This window comes from Glycine max, chromosome 6, assembly GCF_000004515.6.
Source record: "Glycine max cultivar Williams 82 chromosome 6, Glycine_max_v4.0, whole genome shotgun sequence".
In the NCBI taxonomy this organism is placed as follows: Eukaryota; Viridiplantae; Streptophyta; class Magnoliopsida; order Fabales; family Fabaceae; genus Glycine; species Glycine max.
The window spans coordinates 4,661,007-4,684,556 of NC_038242.2; the positions used below are offsets into that span (position 1 = coordinate 4,661,007).

At 30.8% G+C, this 23,550-nt stretch overlaps 1 protein-coding gene, 1 long non-coding RNA gene and 1 other non-coding gene across 5 annotated transcripts; 1 reads left to right on the plus strand and 2 right to left on the minus strand.

The window, feature by feature from the left end:
* The first annotated feature begins 7,726 nt into the window (after window positions 1-7,726).
* LOC100781563 (transcription initiation factor TFIID subunit 5) lies at window positions 7,727-14,939 on the plus strand. Its single transcript, XM_003526134.5, has 19 exons — window positions 7,727-7,977; window positions 8,052-8,133; window positions 8,312-8,390; window positions 8,495-8,592; window positions 8,670-8,726; window positions 10,033-10,120; window positions 10,206-10,315; window positions 10,441-10,548; window positions 10,761-10,912; window positions 11,185-11,295; window positions 11,379-11,448; window positions 11,568-11,607; window positions 12,086-12,235; window positions 12,316-12,392; window positions 13,142-13,258; window positions 13,689-13,954; window positions 14,048-14,143; window positions 14,482-14,554; window positions 14,669-14,939. Exons 1-19 carry the CDS (start codon window positions 7,814-7,816, stop codon window positions 14,720-14,722), a joined length of 1,992 nt encoding a protein of 663 aa, XP_003526182.1. The 5' UTR covers window positions 7,727-7,813; the 3' UTR covers window positions 14,723-14,939.
* Window positions 14,940-16,024: 1,085 nt separating this feature from the next.
* Window positions 16,025-22,529, minus strand: LOC113001936 (uncharacterized). 3 transcript variants are annotated; one of them, XR_003267341.2, is made up of 2 exons: window positions 21,796-22,529; window positions 16,025-18,572 (listed from the first exon to the last, which is right to left on the minus strand). It is a non-coding gene; the product is annotated as an uncharacterized lncRNA (long non-coding RNA). The 3 variants fall into 3 exon arrangements; XR_005891947.1 differs by having other exon boundaries at window positions 16,025-18,523; window positions 21,018-22,529; XR_005891946.1 differs by having other exon boundaries at window positions 21,018-22,529.
* Window positions 21,161-21,252, minus strand: MIR156K (microRNA MIR156k). The gene has a single exon (NR_048868.1). It is a non-coding gene; the product is annotated as a microRNA MIR156k (primary transcript).
* Window positions 22,530-23,550: the final 1,021 nt, after the last annotated feature.

Below are 23,550 nucleotides of genomic sequence, written 5' to 3' on the forward strand. Positions count from 1 at the left end.
GTTGATTCAAACTTAAAATTTATCATGGTGACGTGATAAAAAAAAAAAAAACTACCATGGTGATAATCAATTCTTAAAAACTAAAAGATTTAATTGTACTTTTAATTATTCATCTTTCATATTTTTATGAATTTTACCATCAAATTATAAAATTTACATATTTTGTTACTTAGTTTTTGAAAATTCAATCATTTTGTTACCAAAATTGTTTTTTGTACATTTATCTCCCAACTTTCAAAACTCTGCACATTCTATCATCTAATTTTCTAATTTTCAAAACAAACATGTTTAATTATAATATAGGGTTTAAAATGCACACTTTAAAAAAATGAGTAAGAAAGTGTGGAAAAATTTGAAACTTATAAGTGATCAAATGTATAAATTTTATAGTTTAGTGACAAAATTCACAAACACATTGAAAGATGAGTAACAAAATGTATAATTAAACCTAAATGAAACCTCGTCACATGTATTGGATTGTTATACAAACATACCTTTGAGCCTTAAAAAAATGCTTTTTATACAAATTATAAACAAAGGTTCACCCTCGAGGAAATCTCTCTCGTTGCTTTCAGTTTTTAGGTGTTGACATTTTATTAATTTACTACTAAAATCGAAACATTTATCACTGATAACAGTAATTGTATGGAATAACCCATGAAAATATTATATTTTTGTTTTTTGCCCAATTAAGTTTATACATGTTAATGTAATAAAAAAATGTGTCATCAAATGCACAGATAAATTGATACCGGATTGTTTTAAGCTTTCAACTTAATCGGTAATATGAAGTTTAAATTTGAATACATAGTTGTGTTAAATATTTTGAGAAAAAATTATTATTTCTAATTATCATATAAAATTCAAGTAGATTTGTTTCACTTAAAAAAATACATGTGGTCTAATAAAAAAGAATATAATAAAATAAAATAATAACATGTTTATGGTAACGATGACGTGACTAAAATCAATTATAAAATCAAGATAAAGAAAGTCAAGAAACATATAATTATTTAAAAGAAATCATAATGAAACATCGTGATTTTAAGGTAACCGTCATAATTTTAAAGATATCTAAACATGTTATAAATGTTAGTCTAATGTTAACAAACTTAATTATCTACTTACTCAATAATAACTCAACTTCTCATCACATAAATAATCTTCTTTTTTGTGTAAAAAATAAAATAATCTTCTTATATACACCAAAATCCGTGTAGGTACGAACCATTAATATTAAACCATGAACACAAAAGACACAAAAATTATGCATAATTTTTTTAAAATTTTTGTTGATCGAGTAACATATAGGGTGTAAAAAAATATAGGTAAAATTATCAAATTGGTCCTCCTATTTGTCTCAAAGTTTAATTTTGGTCTCCTTATAATTTAATTTATGAATTCCCATTATTTTAGTTTTCAATCATGAAATTGAACATTGACGATTAATTGCTTACCTTGACCGGCATGTGTCATGCTTTTATTGAATATTGATCATCATGTGTCATAATTTTATTGGAGGTTGACGTTAATTAGGTGCACGAAATTAATGTCCAATAAACGCGCGATATGTGACACATGACACGTGAATAACGGGATTAAAAAAATTGAAGGATTAAATTCGTGAATTAAATTACAATAGAACCCAAATCGAATTCTAAGACAAATAGGGAGACTAAATTTACAATTTTGACAAATATATATATAAAAAAGAATAAAACCCTTCAAAACATTATAATTACATGCTTAAAATCACTCATGAGTTATAAAAATGATATTATTGAAATTATTACTTTAAATTTATATATTATTACTTTTTTATTATTTTAATCATTTTTGTAAGTTCCACCACTATATATAGTCGTCACATTTGGGATAATGATATCTAATTATCAAGCAATTTTAAAAGAACTTGTGTCATGTTAAAATAATTGGAAATTGCGTATACAAAACTAAATAATACTACTATCAATATAAATACATTATCATATTTCACGAAAAATAGTCATAGAAGAGGATAGGAAGAAAAAAATAGTTTAATGATATATTGTTTCAATTTTCATGTCAAATTAATTAGTGAGAGAAGACTACACCGGCCTGAAAACCCTCACTAGTTGTGACCTACACAAACCACGACAATTAAACAGAACCGGTCCGGTCCTTTTCATGTTGGATGCAGCCACTGGCCACTCACTTGAACCGCGGGACTAACCACTTTCTGTCCTTACTCATCACTCCTCGAGTGACAAGTGTCTTTGGATCACACTTGACACTTGACCCAAGTAGGAATTAGAATGGTACTTATCTACATATTTGTCCATGGAACAAAATCTGTCTCTTGTTTCTTCATTATTGGCCGGGTATCTGTTTAGAAAATATTTGTGGATTTTTTTTTATATTTGTAGATATCTATGGATATTCCAAATTTTAAAACAATAAATATTTTTTTATAAAAAAGTGATTTTCAACATCAATTAAAATTAGTGAATAAACTAACAATAAAAATGAAATAATACAACATAGTTAACACATCAAATAAGTATCTTTTAAGTATAAATAAACATAAATTTCAAAGTATAAATAAAACTATAATATCTCAAAAGCATAGGTTTAAAGAAAAACATAAGTCCAAATAAATTGAAAATGCATAATTCAATAAACTCTACCCGTCTAAATTGCATAAATCTTTTATTGTTAATGATTTCCTAATCAATAATTTCACTAATGCCACTTGTTTCCTAAAACAAAGAACATCAAAATAAATGAGGATATTTTTGTAACATCAACATTGTGATATACACATCTACCCATTTATGAGCGGATAAAAAATACTCTTACCTGTGAGTAAAATATATTTATTTAAAACATCCATCTTTTATTCATGACGGATTTTATCATCGGATATTCGTGGATACGATTTTTTTCTTCATCATTATGCCCAAGGTAGTTGAATATATTATTCCGTGAATGTGTGTGTGTTTTTTTTTTAAGATTCATGTTGTACATTTTTTAATAGTCTTATTTTTTTTAGCAACAAATATTATTAATTTGTTAGTTTTTATTAGCACGAGAATTTAAACCCATTATCTTTCTCATTTTTTTTACCATTAAGTTAATCTTACATTTCCTTCTAAAATAATTATATTAATTTTTGTTGAATTTTATTAAATAAAATTATTATTTGTCAAATGTTTCACTTCAATATGCATGTAATGAGTGAAATAATATTATTATTGTATGTTATTAAAACATACTAACCTTTCATTTTTTTTCTTTCTTGCTGAAAAGCAAAATGAAAGTCAATTTAAATAAGCTGCACTTTAGCATAAGAGATGCTAACAGTGAGCAGGAAAAAAGTCTGATATAGAGGCACCAATCCAGCTAACAAAGGGAGCAATGCACACCAATCCAAAACCAAAACAACTGCCTAACAAGTGTCAGATTGTGAAAAAAATGAAAAAAAAAACTCTATAAATTGAAAAAATTGTCACACATATTAATAAAAGACCTCAAATATAACTCTTGACATTTAAATTTTTTCCTTAAATTTTATTTTGGGTCTTATTTATCGTTAGATTAACATTAAGTATTAATCAATTATAGTAGTAAGGTTAGCGAAATCGGTGGATATATATATAATTAGGTCACTTAAACATTTTGTGATGGATTTAGTTTTTTATTGTGTGTCAGTGTATTAAAAGAGTTTCTTGGAAAATGTTATACACTTATACTTCAATGATCATTACACCTTCAAATTAATGAACTAGTTTTTAAACTATATAAACATCACGGGCTGATAAACATGATTTGAAGGCACAAAATGAAAAAGATAGGAAAAAGAATAAGGGAGAGCAGTAAAAACTGCTATATATAAGTCATGAGTGGGAGCAGTTTCTAACATAAACAGGGGAGTGTCAAGTGTGATACTTCGGCCTGGAAGGCTAAATTTCCAAAAATAAATTACAAAAAAGGATAGTTTACATATCTCTATTGTATTATTAAGAAAGTGTCTAAGTAAATATGATATTAAAAGGGAATATCTCCATTATATGTTATTGTAGATTATTTATAGATGAAATCAAATGCAACTACATCTTCTAATAATACAGTTAAATATATATATATATATATATATATATATATATATATATTTATTGAAGAGTTTAATTGAATTGTTTGATTAAGTGTTAAAAATAGTCCCACATCGAATAATTCATGAACATAATAAGTGCTTATATAGCTGGGTAGACCACTCCCTTATGAACTGGTTTTTAAGGGGACCTTTTAGATGCCTTTGCTGCACTATAAAATTTAATATGGTATTAGAGCCATATTCTGCTTCTGTCCGGTGGGTGCCGCCAGCCTTCACAGCACTATAAAATTTAATATTAAGATATATCAATTATTATAAATTCTAATACATATGTGTGTGTCTTCGGTTTATGGGAGCTAAACCTATTTGGCAGCTGCTAGTAGGTATTGTGCTCCTGACTTTGTAAATGAAAATAAAACTATTCATGAATTTCATTTTGGAGTGAATTGAGGTGAAATCAAGGGGATTGGATCTCCTGCACTGAAAACCTCAATTATAGAGAGTACAATTTTATATTTCATCAGACACTTTTTATTATTAATTAAATGAAATATGAATAAAAAATCAATCCAAATTTGAAGAGTCAAAATTATATTTAAGTACAATTTTAATATATTTTTTAATTTCTATACATATAATTTTAATCCTTGCGGAAAAATAAAAGAGATTACAAACAACATGTATAAAAGTTAAAATGAAATTTTGAAATATAAAAATTAAAATAAACAGTTTTTTTTATAAAGGTTAAATGACTAATGAAACTTTTCTGTTACAATACTGTTTGAGTACATATCTGGCATATTTTTAATTTGAAGATTTATTTGATTGATATCAAAGATTACGTATTCACCAATATTAAACCGAAGAGCTTAATTTTATCACTTTCTCATTTTTCTTATATTATATACCAATTAGAAAGCATATCTTAAATTTGTTTTTCTAAATAATTATCATAAAATAATGTTACAACTAACAAGTTATTGATCTATGTGATACAGAATTGGATTCTCTTAAGTATGATTTTAATTTAAATCTTTTTGATAAAAAAAGTATTATTAAAACTTAAGAGAAAAAATTTCATTAAAAATGATCAGATTTCTTAGTAAAAACTAATTATCAACATAATTAATAAATTTTTTATATCAATATCAGTGTTTCTTTTGAAAAAAAATAACAAAGTCACAATATTTAAAAAACAAAACCCTAGTACATGTTTGCTAATGTTTAAATTTTGTAAAAAAAAAAAAGACAATGTTTAAATTTATATAAATAGTTACTCTTTTAAGACCTTTCTCGAAACTTAAATAAAGTAAATGATTATATATTTGACAAAGAACTGTTGTTATTTTTTTCTTTAAAAATAACATGAAGCAGACGTACACTAAGTGGAGAAAATCATTAGTATATCCCATTTGCGTTGTGTTAGTCCACTTCGAGTGAATTCCAAAGTCGCCATCGAATCGTTGCAGTGAGAGAGCTGCGATGAGAACACGGAATTGCTATCAACCTCGCAATAATGCATTATGCCCATAATGCAAGCTATAACTGTAACCTTTGGACACTTGTCATCTACCATTTTCATTCCCATAACATTCAATTCAAATTGTCCTGCATATAATAATTAAAATATAAAATAAATCTGATTTGGACTTTTGCTAAAAAAAATAGAATAAAGACTTTCGCTTTCTTTTAAGATGGACACGTCTATAGAATTTGTTGGTACACTTGTGCATGAATATAATTTTTTTTACCACAATCTTTGGCTTTTACAGAAATACGGATGTATTTTCATAAAATTCCATCCTTTCAACTACTTATATAATTAATTATTAGTCTGAAATTTAATAACACACTTCAGCTATCAAAAACATTACAGTATCTGATGTCGATACACCACCCCTGCCCATGATAATTCCCTTTCAGAAACTTCGGTGCTGAAAAATAAAAAAACTTTGTTCCACTGCGAGCTTTAACAGTGATCTACCGCCAACCACTTTGAGTCAAGGGTTTAGGTTTTTTTTTTTGGTTACAATGATTTAGGTTGTTTGAATGAGATTTTAGGTTTAAAACTCATTTCTTTATTGTATAAAGAAAATAATTCTTTTTGATAAACAGGCATAAAGAAAATATTAATTCATTCCGAAAATGGGTTCTTGAAAAGCAATTGAGTTTTTCAATTATATTATTATATGATACTTTTTATATTATTAGTTTTTCTTCATCTTTTATTAGTTTTTCAATTATATTATTAATTCATTGCGAAAATGTTAATTATTTTTTTAATCAAGTGCATTAGATAAATATAATCCCCCAATTTGAATAGGAATAGGAATAGGAATAATTTTAATATGAGTAAAATATGTATTTAATTTTTTTTTTATTTTTATTCTTTCCATATAAGTTTGACTAGTTTTACTTCGCACAAGATTTTTCATCATTATTTGTAGTCATTCACACTAACTATTATCGTTAAATAATAATGGAACAGTTACGTGGTAAAGTTTTTTTTTTTTTTTTGAGGGAATTATGGGTAAAGTTTGGTATGTGTAACTTGATTTTCTAATCTTAAGTAGTTAAAATCATTACTAATTGTTTTGGGTCTAAACCACAGTATCTTTCATTGGAGGTTTTAAATTTATCAAAAATGACAATTAGGTTTCATTAAAAAATGAAAACTAAGTTTAACCCAATAATGAGTTTAAGCTCAAAAGAATTAAGCCAAGAAAACAAAAAGACAAGTTTAAGCCCAAATGATAGCCCTCCAGAGTCCAGCCCAGTCCAGTATTTCGCAATGTTCTCAAGAAATAAAGAAAGGCAATGTTATCTGTAATTTGTTGTTGCTTAATACACCTGTTAATGTTTTTTAATATTTCTAAAATACCCCTTGCACTCAAGTTGCCTCTCCCTTTCCTGTGGGCTCTGCAGCCTGCACTCTCTGCTTCCCTGTCAACATCAATCTCACCTCTAACTTACATTACTGCCTTTCTTTCTCTTCATTTTCATCACACTCTCATTTGCACACTTTCTCTTCCTTCACATTTTTCCACATCCTATAGATTTATTAAAAATTAGTTTTGAGAATGTTGTTTAAAGGCTTTTGAAAATCAGTTTTCAGAAAACTTTAACTCACTTTTTTATTTTATTTGTAGGGGAAAAAAATTAAAGCACTAGAGAGTTACACCCCTTGTTAAACCTTAACACACTGCTACAACACTTCAAATGGGATGTGACTTTGGAGTTTGGGCACCGGTGCTTGAAAATCTTGTTCACTATTCCCTTACGTGCAGCCATTGCCTGTAATGTGGCTTGTAGGATGCCATGCTTTCTACAAAGCATGTTGAAATTCTTATTTTCAGAAATTAATTTCTGTAATATATTAAATTTTAAAAATATGCTATAGTTTTAATCCTTTTGAAATTCAATTTTGAAAATTTATTTAATGAATTTTCGAAACGAAATATCAAAATATCTATAAATACATTTTTGAAAGAAAAAAATCTTTTAAATTATTTCCCAAAATATAAAAAATGCGGAATGAGTGAAAAAAGGAGAGTGCAAATAGAAATGGGTTCCTTTGAAAGCCCGAATAATGAAGAATGAAAGGGTAAAGTGCCATATAAGAGATCTGATTCCAGAAATAGCCCCAATGAAGAGTCAAATTTGTAGAAAGTGCAGCTGCGAGGCAGCGAAAGAGAAAGGGATTTACTTCTGAGATCAAAGATGGAGGACGAGAAAATAGTTGGATACGTTACGGCGTTCCTTAAGAAGAAAGGCTTCACGCAAACCGAGAAGATTTTCCAGGAAGAATTCCAACACAACAAGTCCAACACTTCCAATTCCGTTCTGGAACCCGACATTGCCAACCACCTCCTCGCCTTCTCTCAGTATTTCTCCACCTCTGCTGACGTGTCATTTCTTCACCACCACTCTCATAAACCCTATTATGTTGCTTTTGCAGATTGGAGACTGGTCCTGCTAGGTTCCACGACGGCTATAGCAGACTAAGAACATGGACTTATTCTTCACTCGATTTGTACAAGGTAACGTACTAACATGAAATTCGTTCTGTTTTCGCATTCAGGGGAGGGGAGAGATCGTGGGTTCCAACTTCCAATCCCCCAACTCACATTTCTAACAAGACTAACAAACTAATCTTTGCCAATAAAAAATAAAAAAAGTATTCCGCATTTTGTTACGCTACTTCCCTATTCCTTGCAGCACGAGTTGCTTCGCGTGCTTTATCCGGTGTTTATCCACTGCTTCATGGATCTTGTCGCCAAAGGACATGTTCAAGAAGGTAATTTGATTTGGATGAGTCACAAATGCGGGACACTAGTGCAATGTAACTAGTGTTTTTTTTTTTGGTTCTTATTTTATGTGATTGTGGTTGGTGTTTTTCAGCTCGGAACTTCTTCAATACTTTCCGCGAAGACCATGAAATGATGCACTTGCGTGACCTTCAGAAGTTGGAAGGAGTTCTCTCTCCTAATCATCTCAAGGTTGGTTTCTTGAGGATGTTGGGATCATTAAGAATTAGTGTAAAAACATTCCTACAATAATGTATTTTCTCGTGCAGGAAATGGAATTTGCTCACTCGCTTAGAAAGAGCAAATTCAACATAAAGATATGTGAGGTAATGCCTTGATTCTCCTGGATTGTTTTAACGGATATGCCGCCATAACTTTTTGTTTTGCTATTTTTACTTTGCAAATATTAAAAGATGACATCTTAGTCAACTAGTTTCAGCAACAACCCGAAATCTAGTGCCCCTTCTGTGTCTTCTCTTATGTGCTCAACTGTGACCGTATGTGAATTTATTTGGACCGATATCTGTGAAGCTTTTGTGCCTTGGGGTTTTCAGGTTATAATATTAAGTTGGGTGATGCCTATAATTTATATGCAGATCAGTTATAGCAATTCTGTTTTCATTTTGGTTTAAGTTGTTGTAGGTCTACAGCTTTAGTGTTAGTTATTCCAATTTGTTGATTTTATATTCTGGATCATGCCTGCTTGTGATGTGGCACTTCATTGCGTTAATATTATGCATTGAAGTTAATGTGACTAAATTTCCTCCACCTTCCTTGAAACACATCTTATATTTGCATGAATGCAACCATGGTACATTCACACACTGAAACACTGAGAGCAGTGAATCTGAAAGAGCCAAAGAGAGGATACAGGGGCATGCCCTGGTGCCCCCCTGCCCTCAAATGTACATAGATATGACTAAGATTTTTTCTCTTATTTAGAAAGAAGAATTATATTATTTTTCATGTACCTAGTAAGGATATAATCATAGTAAAATATGACCATTCCAGTATACGAAATAGCACACTATCTTTTCCTAACCCTCTCAATTGTAAATCTTACAAAAAGCGACGCACCTGTATCTGTACTGCATAGTGCATACTGTGGGGATTGTGATTTAGGTAGCACCACATTTATGAGTGGTGACAAATATTCATCATCTCAGTATAGTGTATTCACATGTTCAGGTGTGGAGCTTTGGCATCAGATCTAACTTATTGATTGAGAGGGAAAATTTGGGATGTATTATACTTTCCATCCTAATTGGCTACCCAGCATTTACTGTGGGCATTTATGGTTATGCCATTGCTGTTGATTACCTTTATTTTATCTTCGAGAATTTGGCTCATCTGAGGGCTTAATGGAAGTAACATGCAGGTGTTAAGACTCAAGATTAGCTTATATTTTATTTTATCAATATATGAAATTCATATATCCGCAATATTTCCCTGGAATTCTGTTCAAAAGGACAACCTTTTTGGTCCTTTTTAAAAAAATGGGCCATCATTGTCTACTCTGTCTACATTACTCGTTTCTTAATTTTCATTATGGCGATCTTTACGTTTTCCCATTAAAATACAGCTAAATATATGGGGAAAACTGATAACAGTTGATGTTTTGACTTTTGCCAGTATTCCTATGAGCTTTTGTTGCAACATCTACACAGTACGCAATCCACCACTATACTTGGTATTATCAATGAGCATATTAACTTTCAAGGTACTTTTATTCATTATAGGTTTCATCTTCTCATTTGAACTTCCTTGTTATTGCATGCACTTCATTGTTTTTTGTTGTAATATAGTAACCCCTGGTCAACCTAGCTTAATTTCCGATGATCCGGAAGCTGTTACCCTTACTGGAAGCAGCCAGGAAGCAGCAAACCAGATAAATCAAAAAGAAATTCATTGGGGGGTGAGTCTATTATCATATGTAGTTATGTACTAAATTTGATAAAGTTACAAATTATTTTGCTGATGTTGTTTCTGTTAATACAACCCTAATTATCTGATTTAAATCTCATTATGTTTCTCCCGTAGTTGCTTGAAGACTCTCTTGAAGAACGGCTGGAGAAAGCCGGGGCCTTGCTTTCAGACTCTGAAAAGGGTGAAGGGGAAGCAAAAGAGGGGGAGAATGACGAGACTAAGGTATATCTGTTCTAAAATTCACCTCTGACAATTATTCAAATTCATTAATTCTGATATGAGGAAATACAGTGCCTTTTATTTCTAGGATGTAGGCCATTCTAACAAAGTATGTGCATGAATTTTAATTTAAGATGTTTCATTTGCTTCAGTTCTATTATTCATCCCATATTTGAGTGTTTTTTCACTTTAGTTTTCAAATATTTATCTTTTAGAAAAGATCCATTGAAGGAGGAAAGCAAGGTGCTTCAGTCAAAAAAGTAAAAAAGGACAAAGGTGGAAGTGCAACTGGAAAAAGTGCAAAACCTGAAGCTAACACCATACCTTCAGCTCCTCGAGTTAAGCCAGAACTCCCTTTGCCCGTAATGTATTCTCTCGATTCCATATCTTCATTTAACATGCTTTTGAAACTAGAAGTAGGATGTGGATCAAAGCTGAAAGCAATCACGGCATTATGTTCTTTTTCCTTTCAGTTGAAATTGCATGTCAAATACTTAAATAGTTAATGGCAAACTTCTGTATGTTTCATTATCATATGATGTCACTATGTCAGCAATGTAATAATTGATGTCAAAATATCTAGTGAATTTGTAATTGTAACTTCATTTCATTTAATTTCATAATGTTGCACTATTGCAGCCCAGCTGAGGCGGAACAGTCCGTCCTTGAGGATTTAAGGAACCGTGTACAGCTTAGCAGTGTTGCATTGCCATCAGTTAGCTTTTACACATTTATCAATACTCATAATGGGTAATGTCCAAGACACATTTATAATTATCTATGTAGTTTGGGTTTCTGTTGCTTAATACTTATTTTTTTGCATATCATCTCAGTTTAAGCTGTTCTTCAATATCCCATGACGGATCATTGATTGCTGGAGGATTTTCTGACTCATCACTGAAGGTTATTTTCTTCTCTATATGTCCCCTTCCATCCACCCCTCCAATAGAAAACCCTCTTTCTAAGGAGTTTTGACATACCTGGTGATTGAATTTCTTGTAATTTCTGAATTGTATACACAGGTTTGGGATATGGCAAAGCTTGGACAACAACAGACCAGTTGTAAGTTTGTATTTGTAAATTTCTTTTGTTTAGACCAAGCTATTACTGTTGCTTTCATTGCTTGACAAATGTGAATATGGTTATAAACAAGTATAATGGTTCTGAGAAAATATACTTTTTAACCTGTAAAATGCTTCAATAATCTAATATAGTTTAATCAATGCACTAAGGAAAACAACTTATATTTTAATATAAGCAAGACATTTAGTGGTATAGTTTTACATATGAAACTTTTCGCTGCCTGCCTCATGTATAAAGAGAGGTTAGAGGTATTCTATTTCAAAATGATTGGGAATGAATCAGATCCCCCCTCCCCTCCTCCCCTAATTGCTAAAATTGTAAAACTCCTGAGCCCCTAAAATAAACTTGAGTTGAGTTGAACAAATAAAGCAAGCTTGGTTGGAAGTCAGCTTATTTGAACATGAGCAATTGGTTTTGCTTGCTATAAACGTCTAGTTATCAATTTTGCTATCATTAGCTCTTTCGCAGGGTGAGAATGAACAAATATTTGGGCAAGGTGGTGGGAAAAGACAGTATACATTGTTTCAAGGTCATTCAGGCCCTGTTTATGCAGCCTCTTTTAGTCCTGTCGGAGATTTTATCCTTTCATCCTCAGCAGACTCGACAAGTATGCTTACTTGATCTCATTTGATGTTCTTTCCCAATTTGTTTCATAACTTTCAGTAGTAATCTTAAATGGTTATGCAGTTCGATTATGGAGCACAAAACTTAATGCCAATCTTGTTTGTTATAAGGGTCACAATTACCCTGTCTGGGATGTTCAGGTAAAACATTTTCTTCTGGACTATTCTGTTCTGATAGTGGATGTAGAACAACATGTCAGTTGTTACACAAATAAAAAATTTAAACAATAAAATATAGCAGGTGTTTTAAACAATAAAACATACCAGTCTCTATTTTTTTAATTTCTTAAACAAATATTTTGTGTGCTTGTATATGCACGTTAGACCACAGTATTTTCTCTATATGCTCCAAATGTGTTATTGATGTGGTCCACTTTATTTGGTGTAAAAGAAATAAGATAAGACAAAAATGAAGGATACAAAGAGATACCCCCTAACAAATGACATCAATGTAGCAAGGCCACCCTATCTCTTAGCATATCTGTGAGGGAAAGCCTTTATAAAGCCCACTCGGTTTCTTACTTTCTTTTCCTTGTATTTTTATTATGGTATAATTAAATGATACAATATAATTACTCCTTGTTGCCTCTATACAGTATGTAATTTACTTTGTAGTTTTTGCTGGTAAGATGTTCAGTAATCTGCATGCTATTCTAGAAAATAGACACCTTTGATCTAGTTAGGTACAATATGAAGGTTTTATATATATGACATTTGTGCATTGATGGATTTGTTGAAGAATCAATGCTTTGCTTTGTATTCTCAAATCAATTGCTGCAGCTTGCAAAATCTTGATTTCTTGGTGTAAAGATATTTTATTACTCTTTTTTTCCTCCCTCCGGACATCATTATTTGCATGTTATGTAATTTATTTCTTTTTATGGATGCAGTTTAGTCCTGTGGGGCATTATTTTGCCAGCTCGTCACATGACAGAACTGCTAGGATTTGGTCCATGGACAGGATACAGCCCTTAAGAATAATGGCAGGGCACTTGTCTGATGTTGATGTAAGTTATTACATTCAATATTCTCTGTTGCTTCTAATTTTCGCCACATTTTGTTCTTTTTTGGGGTCTGTATTTGCCACTAGCTCATTTAATTTTATAATTACGTATTGACGTATTGATTGCTTCAGATTCATATGCCAGTGATTTATGATTAAGCAGGGTTTTATGATGTGTGTTTTGAAGGGGGAAAATGTTTCTTTCATCTGTCTCTTATAAAGTCCTATAATAGTAGAGTTATTGAATTGGGTTTGGTATTAAAAATATTTGCCACTGGAACCTATATTTTGCCACCTAATCTTTAAGGTAAAAGGTGCTATACTAAAATAAATTGTGAAATGAGGTTGTAAATCAAAGTTCATCTCTCAAAGTCCTAGAAGCTAATCATTATGTATTAGACAACACTCCTTACCTGTTTTGTGATCTTTTTTAGTGTGTGCAATGGCATGCCAACTGCAACTACATTGCAACTGGTTCCAGTGATAAAACAGTTCGACTATGGGATGTGCAGAGTGGTGAGTGTGTCCGGGTTTTCGTTGGCCACAGGGGTATGATTTTGTCTTTGGCAATGTCTCCTGATGGTCGCTATATGGCATCTGGCGATGAAGATGGCACAATCATGATGTGGGACCTCTCTAGTGGCCGCTGTCTCACACCTTTGATTGGGCACACATCATGTGTCTGGTCCCTCGCTTTCAGGTGATCCCCTGCTGCACTACTTTATCATAATTAGGAAGGAGATTAATTTGGTCACAATACTTAAATCTTGTTAATAATTGTTGGATGTATCAGTTCTGAAGGTTCTGTGATAGCATCTGGATCTGCTGATTGCACTGTAAAATTGTGGGATGTAAATACGAGCACCAAGGTTTCTAGGGCTGAAGAAAAGTAAGTTCGTCTATTATGGCATAATTGTTTTGAATTGTTCTGCAATGGGAAATCTTTCATTTCTATCCAAACCACTTTCTTGGGAAATTTTATAAACTGTGTTATTTTTTAACTTTTATAGGAATAATATATTTACCATCAATTATCATGGAAAAGTTTTAACTTGACACTCAATTACCGCGTGAAACTTTTATTCTCACTTGTTCATAAACTAACGTTTTCAAGGATCTTTTATTCCCAAATATTTTTCGGGAATGTTAAAATAGTACTTGTACTAAATGCCATCTAAAGAATTTTATTCTTTTGGTAAGTCCACTGATTACTTTTTTTTACATTAGAGGTGGGAGTGCTAACAGACTTAGATCGCTGAAAACTCTACCAACCAAATCTACTCCAGTTTACTCATTGCGGGTAAGGTCTCATAACGCTTTATTAAATGGTCATGTATGGTGTTGAACTGTTGATATAATTTTGGTAAAGATTCAATCATATGATTTGATGCTTGTTTTCTGTTCTTGGAAACAGTTTTCTCGAAGGAATCTTCTTTTTGCGGCTGGTGCTCTATCAAAAAGTGGCTAATATATGAGTATGTCTACTAATAGATAAGATCAGATCAAAGTGGTTGAAGCTGAATTTCTCGCCTAAAAAGCATCGCGCATCATAGTTATGTACTCCCTCTGGGTCCTATATGTAGGGCATCTGCACAAGAATTAAGAAGTGTAGTTAATCTAGTGATGTTAAATTTGTCACTAATCTGTATATTTTTTTATAATTAATCTTAAACTTATTGATACCATATTCTCTTTTTCATAGATGCATTTCCACTTTTGTAATGACTAGTGATCCTTTCATATTTTCACGAGAATCCAAAAAATTAATTTATCAAATTTATTGTTTAAGGATAAATTAAGTGATTGTCACTGCATAGCCTTTAAATTCGAAAGTTATTATAGATGCTTTTCTAAAAGTAATGTAATAGACAATTTAGGTAAAATTTTATAAAAATGATTACAGTAAGCTTAAAGGAAGGTGTATAAAAAGTTTATTTACTATACCGACCTTTTTATTTTTTTTCTCTGTAAATTTTGCCATGATTTCCCCCCTTTCTGTGAATCAATGTTCAATGTATAATAGTAAAAGTACTAAACTTTTTGTTGCGTACACGAACAGTACGAGAGGGTGACAATTGTAGCAGCCTTGACAAGAAAAATGATTCAGATTCTCAGTAGCGTTTCTCTTTATGAAAATTGCATATATTCACGAGAACCACACGAAATCAGAATAATGTGTCAATGTGAAAAACTTAACTTCTGATTTATAAGTGGACATTAGTGGTTTTGTATTTGAGTTTCTTGACTAAGTTCTAGGATTTAATATCTGATTTGAAATGGAGTTGCAGACTGAATATACATTATCAAAAAATAGACAACAATTCATATAATAATTTATACATTATTTATTGTTTTATTTCTTTCTATCATTTATTACATTATTATAATTCAAATTATTATCCTTTTTGTCTCTTTCTCTCTTGGTTATACACTTTTTTATACAAGTATTATTTCTCAAATTGAAATCATTCTTAAAAATATCAACTGATGGATAAAGAGTCCTATCACTTAACATATGTTGTTTCCTGAACAAGGATAAGAACTCAGAAGAGAACTTTTATGGATAAGTGGCGCATAAAATATTTAAAGGCTATTTTAACCACCTCAGATTAACTGATGGAAACTATTTTTAGTTTAATTAGAGATCTCATGTTCTGCATGAAAAAATTGTACAAAAGGTTTTAATTGTCGTATAATCTAAACTAGTATTGTCTAGTCAGTTATTAATCGATTTCTTTGGACAGAAGTAATTAATCGAATGTTAACAGTGTTTGAACTTTGAATACCAATAATCTTATATAAAAAGAAAAACACAAGGAAATTTTACTTTCAGAATCTGAACACAAAATTCTAATAGTAAAAGCATATTTTTTTGGTTCCAACTGGTTAATTTGCGCCTCGTGCCTAAAACTGGGCTAACATTTACAGACTGAGTAGTAGTTTAAAAATGATGATAAATTCAAAGCAGTTGTTCCAAAAATATCTCCTAATGATAATGATGACATGGATACCACATTCCCTGCTCAACTTGCAAGTTTCAACGACCTGCACAGTTACTGATATTTGAAGAGAGCAGCAATTACAGCCACACAATCCTCATATCATAAACCATAATTTAGTCTTTAGATATGCTTCGTCTTGGCACTTCAAAAGTGAGAGAGGTTTGAGATAAAATTCCCTTATAATCAACTCATTATTGTCTTCAGCATCTGTGCAGATACTTCATTCTAAGCTGAAAACATAAAGACTGAAAAATACTTCACAAACAAAAACAGTAAGAAATAAATCTTTACAAATTATTTCGAAACAACACATCGCATACCACAAGGCAAATAAATAAAGTACAATGTAAGGGTTATTCACATAATGATAAACATGATATCAAATTTTTCTTCAAGGGTGAAATGTTCCCACAAACCTAAAGTAAGGTCAGCACAAGTACTTTCGACTTTTATTCCTTTAGCATTTTCAAATTCCAATCATCCCGATATTTTGTCAGCTACCCCACTACAATCCAAGGGTGGATTTTGCTAGCTTTCTCTTCAGGAACTAATTGATCAACTAGTGACACAGGCATGAACACAAAATTATTCACCACAAATATAAAATGACATCTTCTCAATCCATGTATGTTTAGTGATTAGGATGAATCCAACTCTTCATCCTATATCTGCATGTAAATAGAAAATTACTAGCAGACACAAAATTAAATGTCAGTCAAAAGTAACTAGAAATCAGTGTAAGTCCAAAAGTTCAAGTTTTCAAAAGTTGATAACTTGTGCAGAAAAAAAAAATACTAGAAACACCCAAATGAGTTAGGTTATTAAATTTGATCCTATTTACCTTTACAACTTAACAGACTATAATAAACTCCTAATAATAAATGAATTAATATTATTAATAATTGGTAAGTTCAATGCAAATACCTACTGAGGACAGCAATGAAGACGGGAGAAGACAAGCAAGAATAAAAATTGTGCATGGAAGAGATATCAATTTTGAAATGATAATACTTGACTTGTGAGAAAAAAAAAGTATCAATTAGCCAAAACTTGACAAAAATATTTTTCATAATTACTGGCTTTTCTGACAACTTTGACCACACTTTGTCAGATTTTGTTATGTCACCATGAATTAAGCTATTGTCTCAATGCCAGCTTCCATTTGATCCTTAATTACTGAGCTCCAAAATGTCACTTGAAAATGGTTGGTCACAAAACATTAATTAAAAAAAATACAAGTACATCCTTAATTGTAAATTAAAGTTTCACTATAAAGTTTTGTAACTTTGGTGCACTAGATTTTTTTTTTTTTAAAAAAAAGATAAAGTTATGAGGCTAAATCATTGGCCTAAATATTTTTAGAAAGAAAAAATTGGACAATCAAATTTAAAACTATAGCCTTATCAATCATTATTTGAATTTCTTATCAAAAGAAGTTGTACAAAACGATGAAATATTCAATATGAGCTGCTAAGATTATATAAGATTTTGCACAAATAGAGAAAGCAGGTACATAATAAGTGGACGCATAATTTAAACAATCACTTTGACCTATAAACCATGAAACAGAATGAAAATAAAAAATAACACAATTTCAAGTGAAGCTCTTTGGAAAATCAAAACACTACTTATAACTTCTTAAGTCGGTTCTGAAATGAAAATGAATCCAATTAACTAAAATATTGGTTTGAAAACATTTTTTATTTTTAATTACAAAAATGTCACTTTATTTTCTATTTTCAAAAGTTTGTATAGAAAAAAAGTGAAAACAAGGGACCTAGCATTGTTTTTGTAATTTGAAGTGCAAATAAAAAATGTTTTCTCAAATCAAATAGCTAGCCTCTTGATTAACTTCTTTGTTGAATATACACACTTCCACATAGAATGCTAAAAATATACAAGAATGAAAGCATTCATATTTGCAATCTTAAGTTCTTTAGTATAAATTTTCTGTTATTTATACAAAATGCAAGCCATGGAAACAAAACGTTTGAATCAATTTTCACTTGGGACACAAGTAATAGAATCTGAAGGAAAATACTTAACATTTGCTCGCGTTCTCTTTCATTTCATTTTCACCTCATTTTCTTCCTATCTTTCTCTTTATATCCCATCACATCATGTTTTTCTTCTTTGTCCTCTCTTTCCATTCATACACCCAAAAAATGGAGTGTATACTCAAATCTAAAAGGGTTGCTATGAGTCTGCTGGGTGGCAGTAAAACTTTGATTTTCTGACCTATAGGTAGGGAACAATTACAGTGTGTACTGTAATACCATGAAAAAAATCATTAGATGCTGAGTAGCAACCTGTAACCTACAATAACAATAGAATCTTCTATATATGAATGAAATGCTTTTCAATGAATCATTATGAAGGGGAAAATATGTATCAAACCAATCCTATATAAATCAATAATCCATACGGCATCTGATTATGGTTCTGGTTGTTGTACAAATAAGAACTGAACAAATGCTTAATTAAGATAATCATCACCATATATTGATTTATATAGGATTTACTTTTTTTCTCTTCAGAATTACAAACCAAATTGAAAGACAAAAAGTAAGAGTACAAAAGGGAAATCCATTGACCACTCATTTATAAACAAGTACAGTGGATATGGGTCTTGAAAAAAATACTATGAAGTATATTTGTCTTAAAGGCCTGAACTTATAAATATCTCCGATATGATTCAATTTGACAACCCAAAATCATTTGCAAATACAACGGATACGTAAATCTTATTCATCACTTATACATGTGAAAACCATATCAGCTAATCGCACAAAAAAAAACACAAAAGAAAAACTGCATTTCGTGGCTGATGGTTCAAGGGGGCTTAAATTGTAGCCACATGAAACTTATGGAGCATATATATATATATATATATATTCTTCAGATCATAGAATATAAATACAATTGAACCTAAAGAACTCCAGGAAAAAACAAAATAAAATTGCAAGCATATCCGCCACGTACTCATTCTAATACATCCACCAATCCTTATTGTCTTTTGGCCGATGGGAGTGTATATATTGTCTCCATCAACGGAAAACACAAATAAATGTGAAAAGGATAGGTTTGTATATTTTAGGGATAAAACTCCAGAAAAATAAATTCTTAAGCTATTAAATAAATATAGAAATTAGAAACTTCCAATCCCTATTTGAAATTAAGAGTTACAAATCTTTGTGGCATTAAAGAAGGCGGCTTCAAACTTATTATTATTAATAGTAATAGTAATAATAATAGTAATACAAAAGTGAAATAGCTTTAAATTTTTGTTTTGAAAACCTTAACAAAACTTATTGAGGAAATAATGGATTCAGTAATCTCCACTAACCAATAAAAGTCAAATAAAAAGGGAAAAATAATTGAAATTGTTAACCTTCAGAACTGTAAGAAGGACGACCATTGCCATAAGAAGCTACTGTAGTGGTGGTAGTTGATTACTATATATGCTAAGAGCAGTTAATTTATACTGTTTTTTTTATATATAGTTAAATACTGTTTTTTAATATATAGTTAATTTATATTGTTCGATTTTATGAAGTAGTAACAGGAGTATGAGAAGTGAATTTCCAGTAGTTAGGCACGGCAGGAATAGGGTGTTGATTTGTTTTAAGTGGCAAAAAAGCCTATGTTTGCCAAAAAGGAAAAGGAAAATACTATGTTTGATTGGAAATTAACCTTTTCAATAACAAATTGATGCTGCCTACAAGAATCACATTATCAAGCATGTTAGTCCCCATCCAATATATGATATCAATATAGCAGCTAGAAACAGCTATTTCTAATAGAAAGGGAGAGGGAGAAATCACCAAAAAAAAAAAAAGTAGAAACAGTAACAACATCTACACATTCATGATTTCGGAAAGCTGGTTATCCACAAAGAAGTAATTAAGAACGGTCAAAGCCTAAGCTTATATCTGTATTCAACTCAAGGAAAAATTATGCTGCATCTTCTGCAGAATATCAAGCATTACCTCAACCAAAAATCTTTATTTCCAATATTAAAATGCAACACATAATTCAAAAGAAAAAAATTAATAAGATAATCTCCTCCTCCGAAATAATGAAGATTTAGCTAGGAGAATCAAAATATTAGGATTCGAAGGAATCAAAATGATGCTATACTATCCTCAAACTCTCAAACAACTTTGTAATAGCTCAGACAAACAACGTGCAGTACAGTTAAGATTATAGGGTTTATCAGATAAACCAAGCAAAACCGGTTGATAACACACCCATCCAAAATTCCAGATATCCAAAAAAACAAGAATCTAGCTTAACCTGGGGTGGGCACACATACTATTCAACATGAAACAGTACCTCTTACTATGTAAATAAACCTCGTTGGCATGTGCAAAAATTATAAAATATAGGGAATGATGAACATGAAATCAGGAAGATAATGTTAGACAGAGAGAGCAAAAAAATTGTGAGGACCATACTATATAACGTGAATGGTCCCATGCTATGCTTTCTATAGTGTACACATTAAAAAAATTGCTCCTAAATTAATCTGCACTATTAATGAGGGGGTTTGTTCTGTCACACGCTATAGAAAGTCACGCTTTCCGTTCAATGATAGATAATATTAAATTAAAAAATGACTAATGACTAGTAAAATATAATATAATAAAAACCAATCAATCAATCAGAGAATAGATCATCAAACCGAAACATAAAAATAGGAAAAAGAAAACATAGAAACCAAAAAATCACACTGCTTTTTCACTGTTTGATATAATTAACCTGCTGAAGAAGCCATTGATGTTCTTCAGTTCATCAGAGTGTGGAGAAAGATCGAGAGTGTGTCTGGGGTGGGGTTGGGGTTTGTTTGGATTTGGAATTTGGAACAAAGCAGAGCCAGAATTGTAAGGAATTTTCCAGCACTGGAAGTTGACAGAAAGAGAAGTGAGCACGCAAAAGCAATAGTATATATACTATACCAAGTGCCTCTGTGTGCTCACTCTCTTCTGTCAATTTCTATGTCCCAAGAAAGAAAAACTCAGTGGAAGGGTAAATACAAATACTGCCCAAATTTGGAAAGCCTCACAAAAAGAAAAGTGGATTTGGAAAAATAAAAAAGGGGGGAAAATTCGGAATTGAATCAGATCTGGAGGAATAGAGAGATACCCATTACAGGAAAAACGATGGACTCTATGATGCACATCTTATTCATCAACAATTTCATATAAATTACTAGAAAACAAAAATTAGGGTTTGACACCAGAGAAGAACATCTCAAAAGAAAAGGAAAAAAAAGAAGGATCTTAACGTATCAATTTTTGTGATTAAATACTGGAGAGAAAAAAATGATATCAACACAGACCTACCATAATTTTCAATAAAAAAATATTTGTAATTCTGTTAACTAATATATATATATATATATATATATAATACTTGTTAAAAAAAAATAAGAAATCAAGAAATACGAGGAAAAAGAAAGAAGAAAGATGAACTTGTTTTTGGACTTTGGTATTCTCTCTATCTATCTGTCTGAGTTGAGTGATGAAAAAGCCCTTACTCATGCAACATGTAGCAATGACACGTATGAGATCCCAACCCTCACCCACACACATACACACACCTCAGGCTCAGAGTCTGAAGACTGAAGTTTGTAATAGTTGCACTTGCACCCTTTGGGAAATGAAGATGATGGATAGCAGCTTTTCTCCTCCGACACACAGACCCTTAAATGTCACAAGTCACACTCTTGAAAACACTTTTTTACCTTTGGGGTTGGTTTTTTTTTTTTTTTTCCTACTAAATCTATCTATCTTATATGACTATGAAGTCAAGCAAAGCAAAATTATTTATTAATGGTGATGAGCTAGCAATAACATTTACTCTGAAGGGTGAACGTGAATGTGACGTTTAAGGAGAAGACAAAAGTGACCACGAACGACATGATAAAGAGAGAGAGGGTGTGTGCAATGGTGTGGGCGGAGAGAAAGAGAAAGAGGATATGATGGAATGATGAGCGTCGGATTAAGAAAGGGGCGTTCCCTGCCGTTTGATGAGTGAGGGGTACCAAATGTTGGTTATGGTAATGATGTATCGGAAATTGGGCTGATTGGACTTTGAGGGAGACAAATAACGATTAGGAATCACTGCGGCCACACCTACTGTAACGTTTCCCAAACATCACCTCGCCTTATTCTTCTTCTGAATCCTTTATCCCTTTTACTCATTTCATCTCATCTTGCTTCTACTCGCAACGCTTTTGCAGTTCCCCTTTACCAACAAATCTTATCTTTTTACCAGCAAATCTAACCCCTATTAATTATTAGGGCAAAATTTCCCTCTCCTATATTGGTTCACTAATAATGATAAGTATTTCTCCAAACACATTATGAGTCTTATAAATCTTACAAAAATATGAGTTTGAATTTTGCACTTGATAAGAGAATTTTGTTGATGAATAACTTATAATTAATATTCAATCAGTTTAAAGATATGTTAGTATATCCCTAAGATTTAACGTGTCTAAAATTTCTGGTAAGAAGAATAATCTTTGTAATTAAGAAGAAATATAGTCTTAAAATAATAAAAAAAAAAACAAAAAAATAAGGTAATTTAAAGTCTTATAAAGGAGACTGAATTAGAAAAAGAAAAAAAATATAAATTATGTTTTTAAATTCTCATACATTTAAAATAGTCAATCATTTTATACTAGTTGATGAAGGATAAATAATAAATAAATATTTTAAATATATAGATTATATTTTAAAAAATTGATAAACAATTTATATTTTTGTATAGAGTTATTTGTAAAAAAATATTAAAATTTAATTTAAATATAAATATGAAAATGATTGATTAAAAGAAAAATAAATTATTAACATATTATTATAAGATTAGAACAATACATGAAAACTTTTTAAGTTAACAAAAATTGATTCAGTTGGTCAAGATAAAAATCATATTCCATAGGAACATGATTTTGAATTGTGTTTTGTTAACCTCCTTTAGGAGTGAGGTAGCAAGTTAATGTATTGTCAATTATCATATTATCATTTAATGTTTTTACTTGAACACAATAATTAAAATTAAAACAAATTTTGTTAAAGTACTAAAATAAAAAGCTCCTATTTATACACCAGAAAAAACAAAAAAATAAAAGCTCGTTATTTTATAAGACCAAAAGATTATTTAAATCGTTTTTTATATGTCTTGTTCTAATCCTATATGTTAATCATTTTTTTAATCTATCATTTTAATTGTTTATCTTTAAATTAAATTTTAATATTTTTTAAAAGAAATATCAATATCACTATAA